At 41.5% G+C, this 14094-nt stretch overlaps 1 protein-coding gene across 1 annotated transcript in view; it reads right to left on the bottom strand.

The window, feature by feature from the left end:
- LOC139469407 (uncharacterized) overlaps positions 1–14094 on the bottom strand; it is a 176156-nt gene that overhangs the window by 120384 nt on the left and 41678 nt on the right. Inside the window, exons 16-19 of the mRNA XM_071251571.1 lie at positions 9769–9948; positions 3164–3283; positions 2553–2741; positions 1889–2068 (exon numbers count right to left, since the gene is read on the bottom strand). Of these exons, the coding sequence (XP_071107672.1) occupies positions 1889–2068; positions 2553–2741; positions 3164–3283; positions 9769–9948 (669 nt within the window). The remainder of the gene's footprint in view (positions 1–1888; positions 2069–2552; positions 2742–3163; positions 3284–9768; positions 9949–14094) is intronic.

Genomic DNA, 14094 nt, shown 5'->3' with positions numbered 1-14094 from the left:
GTTGACGACATCAAGGCAGTCGCTGTTGATGATGTAGTCAACTCAATGTGACGCGTTGAATAGGACATCTTGCTCGTAGATCTGAAACGGTTTCGTACTGTGTGGTCGAAGATTCTGCGCAGTCCGGGTATTTAGGATGCGGTTCAGCTGGCTGTGGTCGTCCTTTCACGTAGGTAGCGCAATCGGATGTAGTAATCTTGGGCGGGGGTGGTTACTCTTGGTCGTCCCGACCTTGGCCGATTACGTGTTGACAGATGCTGAAACCTATCCCATAGCCTTGTGATGGTGCTGGGCGCTACATTGAAAACCATGGCTACAGCTGATCGGGATTCCCCTGCCTGCAAGCGGCCTCTGACGTTGTTTCTTTGCACTTCTGTTAATCTGGGCATGCTGTTGAACAGTTACTGTTTGATTGACGCAGATGCCAGAAAATCAAAAACCCTGCACGTTAATACCGTTCATAGTGTTGCTGCACTCTCAGTACGTTCAGCTCCAAGACCTTTTGTTAATGCACTGCGTGCGGTTTTTTTCCGAATCGTGCGTGATACCGACTAATAGTTTGCATGTCCTTGCGATCAATTTGATCCGGGCAATTTGTCACTGACACTATTACACATTAAACCTCTTCATTTTGCACCTCTTGGTCCGCTAAGGTTGCTTTTATGGCCAAAAATCTCCGCATTGCGTTTTTTTGTTTGAAGAATATATTAATATTGTGCTTTGTTTGGATGACTCAGATTTGTGCTATTTTTTATGTCTGTGTTTTCCTCACTGCAGAAGGAGTAACTCTTGTGTTTTGAAGACTTCACCAAATACAGGCACACTGACGTGCGCAGAAGTAATAAACTTTGAATCTGGAATCTGAATTTTGTCCAATATTTTACAAGACTGTGCATCACTGTGTTGGATCGGTAAACTGAGGACTGAGGAGAATCGGGTAATCACGTTTCGTTTTATTTTATGTAGGATATAATTACGTTTGCCCCAAAAATGTTTTAACATGATGCTGTTGGACATGGCTCAAGGTAAAAATAATTTGGTTTTAAAACTCAAAACAATTGTTGTTTGGGATAGGTTTTGGTGAAATTTTGGAAAATCAGCAGATACAGCCTATCGATGGTTTTATAACAGAGTTAATGATTCGATTGAAATGAATAAATGAACAAGACTGACATGCCTCACTAACAGGTTGTTCTAAAAACATTGTCCATGTCACAGTTTAAATCTTCTTTATATACTCTCTTTAAATTTTGGATATATAGAAAATGATTAGCACTTTTTGCTTGTTTGTGAGCCTTATTCAGATCTGCGTCAAATGTATCTTCCTAAAAATACTATTTTCATCCCGCGTTAAATATAATGTAGTAATGTCTGTTGATAACATTGATATTGTTAGACATTTGGCAATGTTTATATTCTATGCAATGCAATTAAGATACAAAAGTGTCCATTTGACACACAAAGACTGCTAGTTGCGGCATTGTCACTGAAGCTGTATGGGCCGATGGCCTACACCCATGCTGAATAAAGATGCTGATGATATTGATGGTCATGATGATGAGCTGTAAGCTTAGATGGTTGGTTGTTTGTTGTTTCAGCAATATTCCAGCTATATGACGGCGGTTTGTAAATAATCGTGTCTGGATAATTTAATCCAGTGATTGACATCATGAGCATCAATCTACACAATTAAGGATGAGAATGGACTTACCTGTACAACAAACTACCATAAACAGTAATATTTTAGACTATCATCAGCAGTTCTATTTCAAAATTTTCGCACACATTTAAACACTTCTACCCTATACAGATATATTTTAGTCAGGGTTTCTATGTCAGTATTTTAGCGGACTATTTTGGTGCAGAGGCAGCTATACCAACTACTCACCATTGCAAGTAGGATCAGATCCAGACCAGTTGCCAGATGCTTGACATGTCCTCTTCTCATTGCCACCCAAGGAGAAGCCCAGCTTGCAGCTGTACATGATCTCATCCTCGTAGAAGAAGGTCTGATTCAAAGTGTGTATGACGCCATTGCTAATATTACTTGGTCGAGGACATGTGTTCCCTAAAACACGGATGATGTGGATATATAAAAGGGAGTGTGTATGACGCCATTGCTGATATCACTTGTACATGTTTTCTGAAATATGGTGATCAGCAGACATTTCGAGGGAATTAATGGAATTAATTTTATCATATTGCTATACATAAAATATTAACATTTATTTAATATCACTTTATCAATGACATTGGGTATTAGATCCAACACATTGCAAAGTAAAAATCCAGAAACGTCCAGAAACTTCATAACTTCAAGCAATACTTTATAACGTCAAGCAATACTGTATATTGTTCAGCAATACTATATAACGTCAAGCAATATTTTTTGTTAACACAGGACACCATTGCTGAAAAGTATTGAAGTAACTCTCTATCGATGCATGACCATCAGATGCATTAATAAATCGTGTGAATCTTCCATTGCTCCCATATTGTGATTCCTCCAATCACGATCGAGCGTTGCGTTGACAGCCAGAGAAGATACTTACGGACACAGGAGTGGTTAACACGGTACACGTCATGTCGCCTGAGGCCTGTCTCGCCCTCCACGATGTACACCGAATTGGTTCCATTTTCAAACAGTTTGAATCCGGCGTTGCAGGTACAGGTGTAGGAGCCGGCGGTGTCCTGGCAGACGTGCTGGCAGCCGCCATTACCGTCACTGCACTCTTTGATATCTGACAATTACGAGGGGGAGGAAGACACTGTTACATGTGTTATTAAAGACCACTACCTAACTACTAATGGCTAATACGATACGGGCTAAATGATGATAATGTAACATTGTGTCAGTGTTGACGTTGATAATGGTACTTAACGACTGCGACATGGTGTACAGAGTATAGCAGGGCCACACAGATAGGACTCGGGCTCATAGGCTCGTACTTGTATTGTTTTTGCAGCACTAGGACATTTGATCTGTAGGACTATGGACACTAGGACACCTTCCAACACACGTCACATGTAATGACTTGTAGTTAATGGTAACACATTCGGTTAAGGACATAGAAAACTAGAAAAATGATCACACAAATAGTTATGTGCTAAAAGGTTTTCAGTGGAGTAACTAAAATATGTACATTCCTAAATGTGCACGAACCTTCACATAGTATTCCGGCTCCAGGCTTGTAGCCCTGCCTGCACACACACCTGTAGGAGCCGACAGTGTTCTCACACCTCTGGGAGGAGGCATCGCAAGAACCAGGACACTCATCTGCATCTGAAGTGAACAGGTCACAAATGAAATTATGGTGTTTCGAAAAAGGCAATGAATATGAATATTATCTTTGAATAAAAAATGACATCACATGAAAACATGTATAAGAATATAAGAGACGAAAATGTTATGTGTTTCCGCAAATGTGTGTATATACATTTTCACTGCGTTCTTGTTCCAGAATTCCTAGGTGTCTTGTTGCAGTATGCTTTATGAATGCATATGCTTGATGAAGGTTCCAATGATTAAACACAGTTTTATCTCATTGTATGCTGCTCTGCAATAAGGAAGAAAGTAAATGTACCAATCTTTGTCCGAAGGTACTGATATACTCTGGTGAGGGATGAGTGGTGCTCTTAACTCATCATCAAGACTTGGAGTCTTCTTTGCAGAGCTGAGAACTGACAACACTTGCATACGTTCTGTAAATTTAAGAGAACATGAGTCTTTGCGCATGTCTTGAAATGAGTCTGCCACTCTCTGGATGACCAGCTACTGCACCATGCAAATGGAATAATGTCCAGGCAGATTTCACATTCAAAACTAACTGGATTAAATATGCATGGCCTGCTTGTCAAATTTGATATCTACTGTCAAGCTCATTGAGCTCTGTAATTAGGAAAGATTAGCAGTGCAGTGCCAGACAGTGACAGATCTTGATTTGTCATTATAGTTCTTTTTACCAAAGCGTTAACGTTACATGGAATAGATGAGACGGTTGATGAAGGCGGTAGGCACTGGAGCCCACGCTCTGAGGAACGCCTGACGCGGTTCAGGTGCAGTCGTCGGCCTTGGCCGGACGGCATTCAGCCGTCTTTGAATCTCGTCCCACAGGTGCTCAATGGGATTTAAATCGGGACTGAGGGCAGGCCACTGCATGGTTCTGATGCCATTCTGCTGGAGGAAGTCTCTTGTTGCTCTCGCAGTGTGGGCACGGCCGTTATCATGCTGAAACTCGTGGTTGCGGCGACGTGACAAATGAGGTATGGCATGTAATCTCAAGACTTGATCAATGTACCGAGATGTGGTGACACCATTGCCTCACCATGGACCAAGTTCTGGAAGACCACAGGGCCGGCCCCCTGCGCAAGACCAATTCCACCCCACACCATGATGCTCGGATCACTCCACCATTCTCTCTCAACAACACAGGCATCCGAATAATGTTTCCCACGGCGTCGCCAGACTCTCTCTCTCTCTCTCTCTGTGCCATCTGCTGTTGAAATACAGTAACGACTCTCCACCGCTGGTGGTGCCAATGGTGGTGCTGTGTTGCCCACTTAAGACGGGCCCGGCGATTACGTGGTGTCAGAATGGGTCCTCGGTATGGCCTGTGACAGTGGAGGTGTCTGCTCGTCAATCGTCGACGCACGGTGTCCGCACTAATATATCGCTGGTGTGTTCCCATGGTCTGTCGGGCAGTTTCCGCAGCAGTAACAAAGCGATATTAAAGATGCTGTCGCACAATCTGTCCATGCTGACGTCGGGTGGTGACCCTTGGTCTTCAACTACGTGGTCGGTCATCTGTAGTGTTGGTGGCCTGTATATGGTCCTTACAGGGACTTGAAATGCATTAGCTACTGGCTGGGCGGTTTGTCCAGCCTGCAATCGTCCAACGGCTTGGCGTAGCTGATTTCTGAGCTGATGTGGTAGCAATTCAATAACGAATGAATGTTATCCGATCTGGTTGGATTTTTATAGGGCACGAAATGGGGAACGCATGTGCATTTCAATTTGCACGGAACTCACGTGCATCGGGTTACCATGGCCGCTGCCGCGATGCGTTTAAGCGATGGATGTGCTGCCATTCATGCTGAAGTACATCAAGACGCGCCGGAAGCGTTCTGGGCGGTGGATTCCTTCTGCGAACGCGTCGATCCAACTCGTCCCACAGATGCTCAATCGGGGACAAATCTGCTGACCGGGCTGGCCAAGGTAATGTCTGGATGTTGCTGTGCTGTAAGAAGTCCTGACAAACACGAATAATATGCGGTCGAGCGTTGTCCTGCTGGAACAGTCCGCCATGAACGTTGACGTGAGGAAGAACGTAAGGCTGTAGGATCAAGTCTCTGTAACGCACACCTGTCAATACACCTGCCACATGCACGAGAGGCGTCCTACCACCGTGATGAATTCCGGCCCATACCACGAAACTCCCGCCGCCAAATGGGACAACCTGCTGCACACAGTTGGGGGCGTAACGTTCACCTCGACGTCTGTAGGCACGTGCGCGCCCATCAGCACGTGTGAGTAGGAAACGGGACTCGTCAGTAAACAGTACATTTCTCAACCTTGCACGTGCCCATCTAACCCTCTGTTTGCACCAAAGCAGACGGTCCGCCAGATGACGTAGGGTCAGTACATGACGTCAAACAGGTCTTAGTGCAAAAAGTCCAGCCTCCCTCAGTCTGTTGCGTACCGTTTGATATAATATTTTGCGTACCCCAGGGTTCTGTGTGGTTGTAGACGTGGCTGTGGTAGTGCGGTCTCGGAGGTGTCGCAGCTGGATGTATAGATCTTGTGCTTGGGTTGTCACCCTTGGTCTTCCTGACCTTGGTCTGTCGTCAACTCTGTTGGTGTTGTTGTATCGGGTCCACAGTGCGGAGATTGTCTGTCTGGATACGCCGAGTTGCTCCAGCTTGTAATCTCCCAATGGCGTTGTTCTGTTGAGCTGCATTCAGTCTTGGCATTCTGTCACCGCCTCTACTGCCGTTATAAGGACTGTATGAACAGCCGTTGATGTGGAGTTTTATACCCATTCAGAAGGGGGGCTGCATGCCTCAATGCAAGATCCTGTGCTGCACGTTTTTTACAGGCGGTTGCGGTTGGCTGAAGCTGTAAAATTGATCCCCAAACGCTACGTTTATGTGCTTTGCATGTGTTTTCGCGAATTATAGCTACATCATCTTTCTGTTTGACTTATTTGGTTCTCATTTAATGTAATTATTTTAGATATTTGGCAAAAAGTGGTTTTACATCTATGTCTAGTTTCCTTTTTTGAAGAGTATATATATAATGCGAGGATATATGCATTCAAAAGAGTCTGTTTTATATGTGTTGGATTTCCATACATTGAGAGATTTCTGCATAGACAACGAGTTGTCATATGACAAAGTTGGCGAGATAATATGCATACAAATACACAGCATATGTTTGTGCATATAGAAGTCATGGGAATGGCATCTCAGAGTCTCTGTTTTATCTGTTGGACACTGCCTGAGGAAGGAAGGTATTTACTTGCTGATCAGGGTGTCAATGTCTTTGTCGTGTTCTATCTTAAACCGGCTACCATTGTGCATTTCTGTTGCAAACACTCTACCATCTAGAGTCCAGAATGAACAATGTTCTTTGCCTTGTCGGCCTCTAGTAGTTTACTCACGAGTCCGTAGCGATATTTTGTCAGGTCCTCAGTCAAGAACATTCTTTCCGGATTTGATTTCAGCTTTCTTTTCGCCATGGGAACTTTGGTCTAGGTATTGTGAGAGACAAACCTTTCGAGGATTTGTGCTCAGCCATCTGGTACGTCGCCAATGGTATGACTCCTGTCAATGTCATACTTGCTGACAGACACTCCATGAATGTTTTTGACGTTCATGAACCTTAAGGAGTTTTGTCTCGTATATTGCTCAAGAGAATCATCGTCAGTCATGCATTTATCAAGTTTGTTTTGGAATTCATCAATATTTTCCCTTTTTATATGAATAATGTCAGACTGCTGTTTAATGATTTCATTTTGAGATTGGATTTGCATGTTTAGATCACATGTTGCATTTTTGACTGCCCTCTAATTACTACAACTAAACAAAAAATTCGTTCATTAGATTTTGCATAAGGAGAGGTTTGAGTTTCTTCAGGACGGTTTCCTTTGTGAGCGACTGAGTTAGCTCATCTTCGGATAGCGAGTCAACATCACCAGATAATACTCGAGCCTTCTGTTTAGGGGTTTGGTTTTCCGGAGGGCTTGGCTTAGGTCTTTTGTTCCTTGGGCGAAAGCGTTTTTCGAGCTTGGAATTGAGTTCGCCATGTTGCACAGAAACAGATAGCGAAAGTCAATCAAGAGAGTGAGGGGTGTCTCTTGGCAGTAATGTGTGTTTTCCTCTCGGTAGATATATTACATACCTTAAGAGATGTCTCGTTTAGTGTCGAGGTATCGTTTTAGATTTCAAAACTGTGAGGCACGATGTTTGTCTGAGTGTTCTCTGTGTGTCAGATGATTAAGTGCATGCTTTAGGTCCTCAGGACAGAGGAAACCCGAAGTAAAATTATTTTATCCTATATGTTGTTTTGATTTAACAAATCATTTTTTTTAAAACGTTTGAAGAACCACCCTACACTTCCGACAGAAATTATGATGCTTCCTCCTATGATGCTTCCACCCGTAGAGACCCGTGAAGACCTGCGGTAGAATAGGTCTTCAGCAACCCATGCTTGTCGTAAAAGGCCACTATGCTTGTCGTAAGAGGCTACTAAGAGGATCGAGTGGTCAGGCTGGCTGACTTGGTTGATGCATGTCGTCGTATCCAAATTGCTTGGATCGATTTTCATGATGTCAACCACTGGATTGTCTGGTCCAGACTCGATTACTTACAGACCGCCGTCATATAGCTGGAATATTGTTGAGTGCGGCGTTAAACAACAAACATCCACCGTTTGAGCTGGAATACCTACTTTTAGCGTGTACAGTTACCGTTTGAGCTGGAATACCTACTTTTAGCGTGTGCAATTACCGTTTGAGCTGGAATACTTCTCTCAGCGTGTACAGTTACCGTTTGAGCTGGAATACCTGCTTTGGGCGTGTGCAGTTACCGTTTGAGCTGGAATACCTACTTTCAGCGTGTACAGTTACCGTTTGAGCTGGAATACTTCTCTCAGCGTGTACAGTTACCGTTTGAGCTGGAATACCTACTTTTAGCGTGTGCAATTACCGTTTGAGCTGGAATACTTCTCTCAGCGTGTACAGTTACCGTTTGAGCTGGAATACCTACTTTTAGCGTGTACAATTACCGTTTGAGCTGGAATACTTCTCTCAGCGTGTACAGTTACCGTTTGAGCTGGAATACCTACTTTTAGCGTGTGCCATTACCGTTTGAGCTGGAATACCTACTTTTAGCGTGTACAGTTACCGTTTGAGCTGGAATATCTACTCTCAGCGTGTACAGTTACCGTTTGAGCTGGAATACCTACTTTTAGCGTGTACAGTTACCGTTTGAGCTGGAATACCTACTTTTAGCGTGTACAATTACCGTTTGAGCTGGAATGCCTACTTTTAGCGTGTACAGTTACCGTTTGAGCTGGAATACCTACTCTCAGCGTGTACAGTTACCGTTTGAGCTGGAATACCTACTTTTAGCGTGTACAGTTACCGTTTGAGCTGGAATACCTACTTTTAGCGTGTACAGTTACCGTTTGAGCTGGAATACCTACTTTTAGCGTGTGCAATTACCGTTTGAGCTGGAATACCTACTTTTAGCGTGTACAGTTACCGTTTGAGCTGGAATATCTACTCTCAGCGTGTACAGTTACCGTTTGAGCTGGAATATCTACTCTCAGCGTGTACAATTACCGTTTGAGCTGGAATACCTACTCTCAGCATGTACAGTTACCATTTGAGCTGGAATACTTCTCTCAGCGTGTACAGTTACCGTTTGAGCTGGAATACTTCTCTCAGCGTGTACAGTTACCGTTTGAGCTGGAATACTTCTCTCAGCGTGTACAGTTACCGTTTGAGCTGGAATACCTACTCTCAGCATGTACAGTTACCGTTTGAGCCACAAAGCTGCATAATGGTGTAAGCAAGGATACTGTGTATTGCTTGATTAGGTGCTTCAGTTAAGTGGTACAGAGATGAACACGTTCACGCCACACAGTACTAGAATGGCGTCGATAAGTGCCGCTTTATGACATTCTGTGCGCTTCAGACTTTACTGAACACGGCAGAGAGGAGTAGTTCTACAACAAACCAGTGACTGGCAATACGTTCGCAACACACACACACACACACACACACACACACACACACACACACACACACACACACACACAATAAAATAATAACAAATCGGAGGAATCCCCATACTCATACAGTTACCCACCCTGCTTTAACTAACAATTCAAAGTTTGACTACAGGTTCGCCCTTGCTATATCAAGTGATCTCTCCAACACCTGTTTATAGGAGGCTGGTCCTACCAACATCTCTGTACACGTGATATATGACATGCTGTAAGTTCAACAATAGTAACAGTGGTTTAAGACTAGAGTACCCTTACAGTTCTGTTCAGGGGAACATCCAACTTCTTATCGAACATTGATGCCTTGATTTTGATCCAGTGGGTTTGCATGTTGTTTCAATACGTTCAAGAGTGTGTGCCTGTGTGCATTTTGGAATATTTGCATACACATGTAACTACTATACGGGTGAACACAAATATGTTTTGTGTCGTTTTCATCAGTAACACTTTCACAATGTAATGGTATCCTCAATACATACCCACACACATGACGTCATCAAACGCGCCGTTCGCGTTACAGGTAAGAAGGGCGGTGGTTGTGTTTGTTGTGGAGGCCCAGTAGCCAGTGGAACACGTCAAGGTCACCTTGTCCTCGAAATCTGCTGGCTTGTCAACGCTCAGCGAGGCCATTGGCACTTGTGGGAGAGGACATTTTATCCCTGACAAATAGATATAAAATATACATTGATTTATCATATAATGGGTAGGTTTCTCGGCAGGATAAAGCCAACGGATAAAAACGATATCCGTTGGGGTCATATGCGGATAGAGATGCAAATACCAAAGGTCAAGTAGGGACTACTTTCACTGTTTATAAACAAACATGGCTTCACCCTTGTCATTCGGCGATCGAGTCAGAATTAACCAACGGAAATCTGGTTATACTACAGAGATAATTGCTATCATTATCAAAAGAATAGTCTAATATACTGAAAATCCGTGTCTAACTGTGACGTAGCTAAGGCATTTTATAAGTTTTGGCAACTTTGTAGATATAAATTTCGAAACAATTTTGCGAGGGCACGAGGCCTAGCCAAGCGGGATCAGTAGCTATATCTGTGCTTGTAGACCTCTGCGGCTTGAAACCTTCTCCACAAATTAAAATAGTTGGATTTGGCCGAAATATGTTTGAATTGTTACCTTGTTTCGTTTTGTCGCTGTGTGTACATCTGACTACACTTCTTAACGTTATGACAGGACAGACCGACTGTCAACAACGTCTGACCGTGGCGTCTCATAGACTAGGGTTAGAGTAGCTTCCCTTTGACTAAGGGCAGTTACTCTAGCGGACAGACCGATGGATTGCCGCGAAAGCCAATTAAAAATAATTGTTGTTTTGCGTATATGTTGCTTCGCCACTAGATAAAAAACAGATTTCAGTTGGAACTATATTGGCTACTTTCACTGTCCGACTGACACATCACTTACCCTGTGACGTAATAAATGTTAATGCGCGCATTCCAGGAAAACTCACAAAATCCCATATTATGAATAAACACTATGTATTTAGCTCGCCAAGGCTCGCTAAATACAATGTTTATTCATAATGCAGGATATTAACCATCCCAAAACCCACTCGCGTTATAACCTCTATATAATATATCAGGGATTTTATATAACATCCTGGATATTTTATTAATATTAGTTCTGTTCAGATTGTTACATGTAATGAAATGTAAAATCAAATGACAATTGATTTCTTTGTATTCCCGAGGATCGAACTTGCAACCTTCATATCCGTAGCCCAGTGAGTGTACCACAAGGCTACAGAGGTGTTGATAAGCCGCACTGCTTTTTAGAATGTCCTTTTCAAGATCCGTACGCCAGCAACAGATATTTTACGCCCTAAGGTTAATGGAAAGTATGTTCGAAACATAAAAAATGTTGATAAATGTTGTTTTAAGGGTCAAAATCGGTTTATAAGCAAGATAAAACACTTCCCTCTGGGTTGTAATAATATTTAAAACCCCTTCCCTCGGAAAATCCCTCCGGATGCGGGTTTTAAATATCATAACCTTTATCCAGTACATAAATGATGGACGCGCTGATACATAAGACCGTCATTCAAAACAAATAACTGGTCACAATCGGTATACCGTCAATGACTTGAAAGACCAGGAGGTCATACATCGGTAAATAAAGTCAAAGTCTGATTTAAAACGAAATTAACTAAATAAAACTAAATAATTATCTTTGTCAGTACTGTGTACATGTATTTGTTTTCATAAATCATATTTTCAGAATATTAGGTTGCATAAGAAATAAAATAAATTATCGGGCACCTTTTTAAAGTGAGGGAGGAAGTAGGAGGGAAAACATGTTAAATTTGGTCACCAAGAACAAATTTCGCTTTTTAACTTCAGAAAAATACACCTGGGCTTCGATTTATGGATAATGTAGCCAACCAAAATGATGCGGGAAAATTAAAACATATTTTTAAATGGTGATAAAAATGACTAATGCGCAAGGTTTGAAATGATGCGCCGATGCCCGAGAAACATTGCTCTCATTTATATAGCATTCTTAATATATGTGTAAACACCGAGTAACTGTGCCGATAAATAATTTAAAGCTGCGATATATGTGTAGCCTTGTCTTCAAATTCAAGGATCACGAGCCTCTCCGTTTCTTTTATCTGCTATTATATTATCACCATGTTTAGTTGACATGCTTTTGAGTGACACCTATCATGAGATCTTCGCAGCTTCCATATTTTCATTTATCCTTTAGTAAGAAACATCAAAAGTCATTATTTGGAAATCCAATCGTGTCCGTTATTTATGTAACTAGTCATTCAAATCGGGCAGTCGCTGTGTATAAACCGAAATATAGCGGAGTGCGACGTGAAATTACTTTTGGAACAATTCGATTTCATTAACATTTCATTTTTACATTTTTATTATCAAACTATACTACAAACTATATCTTTTTTCAAGTACAGAAGTTCCAACCTATTTTAACTATTTGTGTTTAACTGTTTTCTATGTCATATTTGTTGTATATAGATGATTTCGTGCCAGAATGGGCTGTCTGAAAACGGAGAACAACGTGTATAGTATAGGTTCTTTTAAATCTACGCTTTATTCATGTTATTACAAACACTGTAATGCACACTGTATATAAACGTTATGTCATTAATAACAATCATTGATAAATATATAATGCCGTTCCCTCTCTGTAGTGTAATAAAGTTTACTTTTGCCCTGCGACCTCGTACTTTGACGTGTAATAGTGGTAAAAATCCTCATTATTACACTACAAGAGGGGAAGAGCATACTTTATTTCTCTTCTCAGATGTGCAGAACTTTTATTCGAATTTGACGAGAACATTGCTGTGAACTGATTCATCTCAATGTGGGCCAAATTGAACTGTCTCTGACGCGGGAGGCAATTTGAACATCGTTATGACGTCAGGCTATTCTGACGTCATTGAAACAAAGCAGTTATCTATGTTACGCCTCTCTACGAGTAAGGCAATTTGAACAGCATCAGTCTATGAGGTCATTGAAAACTGCAAATTTATCGTAGATTCTACCATGATTTCAAACGTGGTGTCGAATCTTAGATTGACTACCTGGTCCCGGGAAAATGAAACGACAAATCTTTGCTTAATGCCACATTTTCCCACGGTAGTTACTCTTTTCGTAAAGATTTCATACAATTTCAGATGTTGCAGTTTAGGAAACATTTTAAGTCTGACGTAGTATCCGAAAAGGAAACCTCTAAAATATGCCTTTTCTCATTGTGAAGTAAATAGGTTCAATTAAAAAATTGAGGTGAGCTAAGATTTTTTCATTCTTCTGGGGCCTGATTTGCTTGACCACTTCACCGTAGCGCATGAAAATATCAACTCGGACGAACTTTTTAACGAAAACATTCGAGAATTTAGATTTAGAATTTCAATTATAACATTAAAGCGGGGCAGAAAATTCAAATTAACATAGGGATGTTTTGTTATGTGACAATAGATTAAAACAGAAATATCGAGGCAAAATAAAGCTGAACCTTTAAATCAATAATTGTGAAGAAGTTGTGGCAAGTTAAATTTGCCACGAAGTCAAGCTTAACTTTTCTAATTAAAAATGCATGCCCATACCCCTAACAGATTTCAAACGAAAATGATATCGTTTTATTTACCGGTGGTAAGTCATATTCTATTCTGTTCACAGATTGCACAAACTCATGCAGCGTTAAAACTGGAAAGGCACCTATAAGGATACTGAACTGAATATTTCGAGATGTCACCAATGTCAGCGACTTGCTTCCCTAAAAAAAGATAAACTGCAATTGCATCCCATCAAAGAGAAACACAGTCCATTCTTACAGATTGGCATGGATCTTGTCGGCCCCCTCAAAGAGACCGAAATAGGTAAACAAATACTAAGAGTATAATCTTTGTCCGTATTAAACAATTTAGTATCGCATGAGTACGAGAAGCCTTAAAATAGGGGAAGTTTTAGAAGTCGAAAATAATTCTTCACAAGCCTAAAATCTGAAGTTAATGTGGTACAACGAGAACTGAGTGTGATGCTGCAGCATACCAACCTACAAGTACATGTACCTCGGAGATTCTACACTTCCCCAAGCAGGCTTTCTTCTTGTAGTAAATCTGGCTACCGCGATATTATTCTTTTGAACTCACTCTAATATAGTCCCTTATGGCAGTTGCAAGTTAAATCTACATTTGTTATGATTCTTTGTTAAACTGTCACAGGTATGTTATAAGGTTAAAATGCATCTGAAAACATTAGAAAATGGTTACAAAATTGTAACAATTCGAACCGTTGATAGCTGCAATGATGTAG

The sequence above is a fragment of the Haliotis cracherodii genome, unplaced genomic scaffold, assembly GCF_022045235.1.
Source record: "Haliotis cracherodii isolate W230 unplaced genomic scaffold, xgHalCrac1.p SCAF_2, whole genome shotgun sequence".
NCBI lineage: Eukaryota > Metazoa > Mollusca > Gastropoda > Lepetellida > Haliotidae > Haliotis > Haliotis cracherodii.
Note: the sequence above shows the minus strand (reverse complement) of the source record. Positions and strands in the feature narration are given on the sequence as shown.